Source organism: Lissotriton helveticus, chromosome 4_1 (genome assembly GCF_964261635.1).
Source record: "Lissotriton helveticus chromosome 4_1, aLisHel1.1, whole genome shotgun sequence".
In the NCBI taxonomy this organism is placed as follows: domain Eukaryota; kingdom Metazoa; phylum Chordata; class Amphibia; order Caudata; family Salamandridae; genus Lissotriton; species Lissotriton helveticus.
The window spans coordinates 1,683,649,169-1,683,659,928 of record NC_136063.1 but is presented as its reverse complement, the minus strand read 5'-3'; the positions used below and the strand labels follow the sequence as shown (position 1 = coordinate 1,683,659,928).

At 45.1% G+C, this 10,760-nt stretch overlaps 1 protein-coding gene across 1 annotated transcript in view; it reads left to right on the top strand.

Annotated features, from left to right (window-relative positions):
• The first annotated feature begins 1,158 nt into the window (after positions 1-1,158).
• The window catches only part of GPR119 (G protein-coupled receptor 119), a 46,540-nt gene continuing 36,938 nt past the window's right edge, over positions 1,159-10,760 (top strand). Inside the window, exon 1 of the mRNA XM_078685890.1 lies at positions 1,159-2,763. Coding sequence (XP_078542016.1) covers positions 1,781-2,763 — 983 coding nt within the window. The 5' untranslated portion in view covers positions 1,159-1,780. The remainder of the gene's footprint in view (positions 2,764-10,760) is intronic.

Genomic DNA, 10,760 nt, shown 5'->3' with positions numbered 1-10,760 from the left:
TTGTTATGGGCTCATCAGCTGTGTATCGCTTGGTTCCCGTGACAGAGTGTGCATGGTACCCATGTTTGGGCATACCCTCTCCACATAGGGTGTCATGCTGAAGCATTAAAGCATACATAGTGGCGTAGTAAGAGGGGCTGTGGGGGGGCTGGCCGCCCAGGTGGCACAAGTTTTGGGGGCAGCGGCCCCCGCTCTGTAATGCGGCGGTCTAAAGTCTACCTACGCCACTGAGCATACAAAAAAGTAATCACTAGAATGCTTGAATTAATCTTAGCCACTGGTAATTAACAGTCCAGCCCAAAACTGCTAGACCAGATCGCCCTTGTACTGAAACACATGCAACCCTAGACCGGTTTTGCCCTTATTAGGGCCCAGCAATTAGGCATAGCTTAGTTTCAGTGACCAAGTGTGAACAGGACCCAAGTCTGGGCATACCCTTCTAGGCTTCACTTCAACTATTTAAGACACAAGTCTGTCAAACATTGTGACTGAGGTGTGATTTGATTAAATTAGCGTTTCTAGAGCTCACTTTAGGTGATTCGAACTCAAAACTCCCCTTTTAGAGAAAGTTAGTACCCTACCAAAAATGCAAGGGTAGCTGACCAGAAGGCTAGTGGTGATCCAGAATTAAAATGCCACTTGATCGATGTCCTAAGATTGCCATCTTACAATTTTTTTAATAGCCTGGCTGGCACTGAGAAGTCCAGGCTAGTAAAAATATTCGAAAAAGCAGTGATGCCGTATTTTCCTTCTTGCCTGAAACACCAATGACATAGGGAAATCAGTTAAAAGTATTTGGGAGCTGTCTAAATCGTTCCAGAATGATTATTAGAAAAAACGAAAGGGTGACCGCCCTGTGACAAAAGAAATCTGACAAGTTTAAAAGATTTTTTTGTCGTTCTGTCATCTCGTGGATGTTCCAGAATAACAAATCGTTAACAAATGGTCGGTATTTTTCCTTAAAAGGTGGCCTGAGGATGAAAGCGGGCAGGTGCCAAGTGCCCTATCGGCTGCGGGTGCAGCACGAGCAGCGAGAAATGGATGGACAGGAAACTCTTGATGAGATGTGGCTATTCATTGACTTGATTTCCAGCGTCGTAGGCAGCGTTGAGAGCGGCAATAAAATGAACTAGTCAGCCGCGCGCGCCCTGCTAGCGCACAGACGTTGTAACACGGCCGCGCGTCCTCACCGCGGGAGGAGAAGTTCACGTGAACTCCCTCAGACACTCGTTTCAAGGCCGTGATGAGCTGGGTATTTTGAAGACAACCAGGCAACGCACCTTGAAGCCTCTTTATTCATCAGTGGAAGTGAAGGTGGACTACTTACATCTACTGTCCCGGGACCTGTAAAGCTGTCAGACTGTTTAATCGTGTTGCATGGAACTGGGATGCAACCTTCAGTTCTCCAGCGCGAATCCTTGATAAAAGAGACCCACAGAAACTCGTGCACTCCTTGCTCCCTGCAATGCAGTATTTTCTCGTTTTGTCTGCTGGAAGTTGGAATAAGACCCATTTCTGAACCTGTTTGCTGGCCCCCTGGTGCTGCGTCATCACCACCGGCCCAACAATACTTCAGAGGAGAACGTGCGCAGCGTGATCAATAATCCGCGTAACACGCTGGGACGTGAACTCGTTTCCCACCAGGACTTGTTTGTGGCATGCTGCGATTCATGTTTGGAAAGTACAGCCGCTGCACGTGCTGGCGGTGTGTTGCATTAGCTCGTCAGTGAGACACTGGCTTTTACATTTGGATTCCGTGTCGTCCAGGAAACACTATGCAATGGATTCCTTTGTCTTTGGAGTCATCCTCAGCTGTTTTTCATGCCTCATCTTTGCCACAAATTCGGTCATGGCTGTCACCTTGATCTTGCTCATTCACAAAAGTGAGTCGTTAGGCCTGTGCTTCGTACTGAATTTAGCGGTGGCGGATTCCTTCATTGGCATCTCCATCACCGGAATTGCCACTCTAGAGTTGGCCCAACCGAATTCAACATCGCAGCAATGCTGCGCCCTGACCATGTCCTTCATCACATCTCCTTCTGCTGCTTCCATCCTGACCATGGTGCTAGTGGCCATGGACCGCTATGTCGCCATCAAGCAGCCGCTGCGCTACCTGCAGTTCATGACCGCCCCAGTGGTGGCTGCATTTCTGGTGGGACTGTGGATCGTGTCATGTTTCTTTGGGTTCCTTCCGGTGATGATTGAGAACTTCCAGCTCAATGACTACAAAGGGAAATGCACTTTCTTCAGTGTTTTCGAACCATCATACATGCTTACCGTGTTCAGTCTTGGCTTCCTTCCTGGTTTGCTTGTTTTCATTTACTTCTACTGTGACATCCTAAAAATTGCACGCTCACACGCTCACCAGATCTGGGACATTGAGCAAGTCGGACCAGCACTACACTGCACAAACTTGCACAACAGCCATGATCTCAAAGCCATCCGGACGGTAGCCATATTGATTGGTTGCTTTGTGCTGTTCTGGTCACCCTTCTTTGTAGTGAGTATCGTGCAGCTGGCATGTAAATCATGTGAGCTCTACGCAGTACTTGAGAGGTATCTCTGGCTCCTGGGGCTTGGGAATTCTCTGCTCAATCCACTCATCTATGCCTACTGGCAGAAGGAGGTGAGGCAGCAGCTGTACCACATGTGTCTGGCAGTCAGGAGGAGGGCCCTTTCGCTGCTGAATGTGGAGAACAATCCTCCGATGCCCAGAGTGACTGCATCGCACCTGAATAACACCACTCATCCTCAGGGTGAAGGGTAAGGCAGGGCAAGGGAACAGCGTCCTTTTTCACTTTACCTTTTCCATTGCTAGTGTTTCAAATTTCTGTCTGCCTTTTTATGTTCACCCTTCCTTCTCCCTCAGAAACTCTTGCTATTTAGGTTTCGCCTGCGCTGTGCTTGTGAAATCTATTGTTAATATAAATCTTAAAAGCGGCTTACATCCCGCCCTGGCTTTTCATTGGTTGGGGTGCTTGCTACTTACTTTTCCTTCATTTCTATTAATTGTAGCATGCCATTTCCTGATGTTCTTCGTGTGGTCTTCTTATCAGTATCCCATGGCCCAAGTACTCTTTTTCGTTTGCATCAAACTACTTTCTGAGCAAGTGTGTCATCAACTCTGCTTGTCCCCTCCACCGATCTCTTCCTAAGGCGCAGCGGCTTGACCTTACCCTTACCTTGCCCACAGTTTTTTATTGTCTCCGCACAGGTATGGTTATTTGTGTAGCGTGATCCCAGGTATTTAGTTTTACCTCTTGTTTCCGACACCTGCGTAAACATACATACTCATGCTACCAAAGCACGTATTTAGGATTTCATTTTTTTGTTTCATGCATTCTTAATAGATATTCATATCATCAATATAGGAAACATGCTTATAAGAGGGTGAATCACATTAATGCACACTGCAGGTATATTGTTATACCCTGGCCACTCAGGGTGTCTCACATTTGTCGTTTTCTGTAAACATACAATCATCCGTCACCTTTCTAAAATGGCGCCTGGATGTATGACATTACAACGCATGCATTTACATCGCATGCCTTTACAACGTAAGTATTACAACGCAGTCCATTACAACGCATAGTGCTTTGGGGTGCTGGATAGTGAATAGTTTAATTTACTATTCCAACTCCAGTCCCCGTGGACACTAGGGAAGGTTATTGGATAATAAATTAACCTATTCCCTATCCTAGAGCGCCCCCCAGAGCAATGCGTTGTAATAGTTTGCGTTGTAATGGTTGCGTTGTAAAGGCTCTGCGATGTAAAAGTTGTGTTGTAAAGGTTGTTCACCATGGCGCCTAATGTTAAGATACTTGGTTTTAGTCCTATTTTCATGTTTATGACACCTACGTAATCACGCATGGTAAGGAAACCAACGCTCATGTTTAACATTTCCAACAGGGCGGCTGACTTAGATGCCCGATAGAAACGTTTTGATAATGCTCATAAAATTGTAAACACAGTGAGTTATTTATTAAGAATATTGTGCCAGTTACACTTTTGGCCCTGAAAGGTTTTGATGTTTTGCACACGCATAGAGTCTCTGAAATCACTAAGACACAGGTCTACAAGGCACTTTGGCATTTCAACTTTATTTTTGATAATTGTATGTACACAAATGCATGGCGTTTGCACTCTATTCTCTTTAACACAACAGGGCATGTCAAACACGTGAATGTTCACTTGATAACTGAGAAGTTTACTGAACTCGTACACTTAGGACTGCTCCATAGTTGAATCAATTTTGCTTACATTCGTGCACATGTAATTTTTCCATTTGCTTCAGCAGTGTGGCCACCCCACTTGAGTCCTGAGTAAAGTCAGACTGATATACTAAGTAGTATCTGTTCCTTCCAAAGAAATTGCTGTTAGTACTCATCATCTAAGCATCAGAACCTCTGAGTATATTGTTTGCCATTTTGATTACTTCTGTATGTTTAATTTTGGAAAGGAAGCCATTAACATTCAGAGAGGTATCTAAAGTGAATGTGGTTATTTTCCTAGAATACTTCTTTAATGCTGGTATTTAAGATAAATCAATGAGGAATCATTGAGAAAACATTGATCTAAGCCTGAATTTCTACAGTGCAATCAATTACTGTAGTTGAAAACAACCCCGCCTGTTCCCCAAACTAAGCCATAGTTCTAGTACTGAAGCATCCATTGAATAACATTAGGTGAGAGTTCCAAAATCCAGAATGAACTAGCTGCATGCATGTTTCTCAATCAGGTTCCTAATTTATACCCTCAGTTAAGTAAAGACAGGAAGTTCAAATTAAACATGGTGCGTATGTAATTTTCCCATATTCAACAACCAGGCAACTGATGATGCTGTAGCTATTACTGAGCCTCTATATACCTGTAACAGGTGTTTATATAATGGGGAGGCATTGCAATAGGCAGGGGTTTGGAGGGTCGTTCTCCAGACTTTTTTCCCCCTTGCCAAGTATCTCTCCCCTTTGTAGTACTTGAGCATTTCTGCTGGAAGAGGGCAGAGGGTCAGTCTCTAAATTCATCTCTATCTGTGTTCCAGTCTTGGCCAGAAATGCATCATTCTTCTATAGCTGTTATTTGTTTCCTAACCATTGCCTTGGTTGAAGGGCTCTGCAAAGGCTCAGGGTTCAACGAAGGGGAGTGAGTGGCTACATTTCAGTGGTTTATCTGTTACTGTAAATGTTCACTTGAAAACCAAGAGGCTCACTGATACTCGTTCAATAAGGACTGCTCCACAGCTAAATCCATTTCACTAACACTGCATGTGCATATCATTTATTAAATTGTTTGACGAGTCAACTGGCGCTTTATGTTGGATAACGTAATGGCTTTACCTTCTCTATATAACGGCTGTGTTTGATAACATTAGGGGTACTAGATGAGACATTTAGCATGTTACCCTTTCAATATGCTAACAGATTGTGAAGACACATAGTTATTATTTACATAATTCTGCACATTCTGAACAGGCTTCGGCTGGCCTTAATTTATAATCACTTGTATCTAAGCCCTCTCACCGGGCCAGTCCCTTACTCTGATCAAACATGATAGGTAGGAGGTAACCTTTGACCCCAAGCTCATTCAAGTACAGGAGACAAGTAGCCTAGGTCTAAATCTTAAACAGCGAGAAGAATGTCTGCCATGCAGTCCCCACACTGTTACATTGTCAGAGCCATTCACAATGTTTTTACACAGTAGATGCCCCTCCTAACCCTGCAATCCCACCTTCTTCGCTTTTCTCTCCCCTCAAACCGCTCGCTCATAATATTTTTGCCGCCGGACTCCCTCACCCCATTTCATGCATTTCTCTTATTTTTCTCGCCTGTGCACCCATTTCACATATCATCGCTAATATCTCACTCCCTTTCTTACACTTCTCCTCTTTCTGTATCGCATTCTACATCGCTTTTTCTCTGTTCTCTCTTTCATGCCCTATTTTCTCTGTTCTTCATTTTATTCTACTCTTTTTCTTTAACTCTCCTCTATCTGTAGCCTCTCCTTCCCCTCTTTTTTGTTCTCTCCTCCCCTTTCCTTCCCCTCCATCTCACTTCTGGACCCTACTCTGATGCTCTCTTCTGCTCTTTACTGCTGTCTACTTTGAATTCTCTTGTAGTCGTCTCCTCCCCATTTTCTGCATTATCCTCTTCTCATTTTTAGGTCAATCTTGCAACAGCATCAACGTACCTGCTCTGCAATGAATGATATTGAGCTTGCTTTAGTTCACTCCCCTTATGTAGGAAGGCTAATCCAACCTGACGATTATTCTTATGATAATTATGATGGTATAACCATTTCCAAGATGTATTTTTGTTAATAACTCAAGCTAGTTGTATGCATGTGCATATATTTAACCTTGTAATGTCTTATGAGGGTCTTTAATAAAAAGAATTCAAAAAATTAACCCTGCGACAACATGTGTTTTGCATGCATGCGCTCTTGTGAGACGTATTGTTTGCAATAAAGGGCTTGGAGCTCACACTCTGCTTATCATTTGTTAGCTTCAATGTCACTAGTCTTTGCTGCCTCCTATTTGGCCAGCACAGGGCAAGCATCAATTACGTTCCTTTCTGTGCTGCATGGACAAAGCACAGATTGAATCAGCTTAATTAGTGCGTGTCCGCTGTTTGCACTGTGATTCTCATACTATTTTTTCTTTCCCCTTCCTTCTATGTGTTGCTGCCCCATCTTATGCCGCCTCCCCCCACCCGCACCTCCTTTGTGTTGCTTTTCTCTTGCCCCATTGTTGCTGCTCCCACCCTCCTCCCCTTGCCTCCCTTATGTTGCTCCCCAGCCGCTTTGTGTAACATATTGCACAGCAGCAGGCTGCTGTGTAACATGGCTTAAAAAAAAACAAATGCCACGATCAACGCTGGCCGATTCATATCACTTTCTTTTCTTTTTAATCAACTGCCATTCACTGCTAGTGTTTGGTGAGTCTATGAGACAGTCCCCCAAACCATTGCTTCACCCAAACATAATAACTTTCTTCAAAATAAGCACATGTTGTGGAAATCTGATATGTAATGTACTGTTACCAGGCTGTTTTAGTGATTAGGAGATAGGTTTTTACTGCTATGTTTTAGGTGATAGAGGTAAGATTGCTTTTCTGTAGTGTGGGTGAGGATGGAGTGAGGTGAGGTGAATGGCCTGTCAGCAGTTAGGAAGGATGTATTAATGGACAACATTTGGAGTGAGTAGTTGCACCCTCTGCTCCTCAGTCATTAACTGGAGAAGAAAGCCTCTCTCCATCATGATAAGTACATAACCCGAGAGCAAAAGCCTCTGCTTGTGCACTGCTATGTTAACATGTTATATCTGTGGTACGAGGGGAGCATGGCTAAAACTTCCTAACTGCCCTGCGTATGCTGAACATTTTAAAACCAGTTCTATCTCTGCTAAAAGATATGTAGAGGTTATGTAACGGTACTGGGACTTCTTGGTTACTTTTAGCGGAATCTCTGCTAGCTCTGCCAACAGTAACTTTCGACCCAGAGCTCCGTCTGTCACTTAAGCACTGGGTCATAGAGGCAGGAAGTAGGAGGTACTTGTCTGTGTTTACATGGTTTCCTTGATAACTCTGCTGTTCAAGAAGGCTTATATTGCACCACTGCTCACCAAGCTAAAACTTACAACAAAAACATATTATTAATCCCATAGGCAAAAACTATTGCGTTTACCAATGCTTGTTTATCCTGTACTTTCTCATTCTGTATTTTCTCTTGTAAGCCTTTCTTCTGTATATTACTATAATATTTGCAGACATTAAAAGAAGCCCGTAAAGGAAGTCAAACAGGTAGACTTTTATTTAATTTCCTTTTTTAGGGTTTGCCTGCACAGTGCTTGCACTGTGCTTGTGAAATCTATTGTTAATATATATCTTAAAAGGGGCTTACATTCCACCCCCTTGCTTTTCATTGGTTCCTGTGCTTGCTACTTTTTTTCCTCTGTTTCATTTGGCTGTTGCATGCTATTTCCTGCTCTTCCTCGTGTGTTTGCTCTTATCAGTTTCACAAGGCCCAAGTACTGTTATCATCCACATAACTTTTTTGGCTTTCCTAAAGCGCTGTAAATCATGTCAGGGTTTGGCACTTTGCCCAACCCTTTTTAACATTTATCTTGCCCCCCCTTGCCACTTTGGTAAAGCAACACGGTGTTGATGTTATCTCATATGCTAATGACACGCAACTCGTGTTTTCCTTCAAAGATTGATCAAAGGCCGTTTTCTCAAACTTTAGGCAGTGTCCTACGGACATCTCAACTTGGTTGTCAGCTAACTGCCTAAAGCTGAATACAGAAAAAACAGAGATGCTATTTTTCAACCAGCCCTCACCCCCACTATCAGATCTTTGGTGGCCTATAGAACTCAACCCTCCTCCCCTTCCAGTCTCATCTGCTAGGAATCTAGGGTTCAAATTAGATACCGCCTTGTCTTGTAAGACGCAAATAAGCCAAGTCTCCTCGTCGTGCTTCTGGAAAATGAAGGCCCTCTGGAGATTCCTCTACTTTTTACCAATGGACTGTAGGAAAATAATAGTCCATGCAGTAATCACATCACAACTTGATTATGCAAACAGCCTGTACTTGGGGCTGCCAGCATACCTACTCAGAAAACTGCAAATAGTGCAGAATGCAGCAGATAGGCTCATTAGAAACATCCCACTAAGACTTCACATATCCCCCCACTTGGGCAGTCTCCATTTGCTGTTTGTCAAGAGAAGAACTGAATTTAAGGCACTAAGGGGCATATGCATAAAAAATCGGTATTACATGTCCTTAATAGCGAAAAATAAGGAATCGCTATTAAGGACATGCAAACCGCTATGCATCAATGAATTCGGTATTAATTACCGAATCGGTAAAAATCGGTATTAAATAGCGAAACAACGTCAGCGAGACTAGCAAATACCGAATTAGCAAATACCGAATCGGTATTAGTGAATCCGGTATTTGCGAAATCGGTAATAGCGAAAACGGCAAAAATGCGCGACGCATCGGAAGCAGGCTGATGACATCACAACCAGGAAGTAGGACAGTCCATGCTCCATTCTGTGCCCGAGGAGCTCAGAGGAGGAGGCAGAGCACAGGAGCTGAGGAGCCAGACTGAACCAGCAGCAAGCAGGACTAGGCAAGCAGGTCAAGATGGAGAAGGAGGCCCCCCAGCAGGGAAAGGACACACACAGAAAGAGGAAGCGCAAGTTCTCAGACAAGGAACTCGAAATCCTGATAGAGTGTGTGACCAGCAACAATGACAAACTGTTTGGGAAGTTGTCGCTGAAGGTGCCTGAGGCTGAAAAACGAAAGATGTGGCTGCGCATCAAGGACAAGGTCAATGCCTGCGGAGTCACCCACCGCAGCATCGATGATTTAAAAAAACGCTGGTATGACCTGCGGAAAATGGCCAAGGAGAGGATTGCGCAGAGGGTCAAGGATGCTGCAGGCACAGGTGGGGGCACATCCAATGTGACACCTAACACAGCCCTGGAGGACCTAGTGGAGTCTACCATAGAGCCAGAAGCTGTTGTGGGGGTCACCCATCTGGACACCTCTGGTGCTGCGGAAGGAGGACAAGGTAAGATGCATGGCAGCGTAGCAATGCAGCGTGTAGTTAATCCCTGCCCACTCCCCCATGCCAGACCCAGTGCACATGTAGCCGTGCCTCAAACACATAGCCTCACCACAGTGTTGCACCATGGGAGTTGTAGTCAATACATGAATGAGTGAATGAAATGAATACAGCAGCCAAGGGCCAAATGTCTGTCCAAAAACATCTTTATTTAGAGACAACAATGCTATATCCACATACAATACATTTATATTAACTATGCACTGTTTCACACACAGATGCATCCCCCATGGATTCTGACGGCAGTGACCGCCTCGTCATTTTGGAGTCACCAGTGCTGACCGATGCGGAGTGCTCACAGGGACATGAAGCCATGTCCTCCCCTTCACCACCACCGCGGACAACACCTCCACCATCCATGCGGAAAAAGACACCACCACCACCGCCATCCTCACGGGCAAAGACACCACCACCACCACCACCACCAGTGCGGTCAACTCCGCAGAGCCGCAGGGCAGATGTTCCCTCCCTGGTCGAGATGGAGTCGGAGCAGAGTTCAGCACCCCAAAATGTCCCACGCCAGGCTGTCGTCACTCCAACCACCCAAACTGCAGCACGTCAGCGGGTCAGACAGAGGGCTGTGCCCCTGGTCAGGGCAGTAGCAAGACAAGTGGATCCGTTCGAAGGGTACGGAGTTGTGGAGGCCCGGATGCTGCGTGTCCAGCGCCTGCAGGGGAGACACATGGGTGCTATGAAACTCTCCATGACAAAACTGTGCAATAAAATAGGCAACATGACTGACGCTGTGCGTGAGCACACCACTGCCGTTGCTGCGGGCAACAATGAGATCAAGCTTTGCCTGCAGGAAATGACACGTGCCATAGTCACAGGCCAACAAAGTGAGCGCCGGCTTCAAAATTGTCCAACCCAGGGTGGTGTGGAGTGGAAAAACGATGGATTTGGGCCCAGATCTTTGGACTGGGGTGAATGTGTGACATTGATCCACATTCTGTCCATCATTGTTGTGTTTGCAGTTACGGCTTCAAAAGCAGGTCATGCTTGCTTTGAATTCCACCAACAAGGCCATCAATAAGCTGTGCAACAGCACAGCTGTGCTGTCCCACAGGTCTGTGTCCCTGCAAGTGGACCTAGGGCATTATTGTGGGGATGTGGCAAAGGCCCTTGAGAGGGTGAC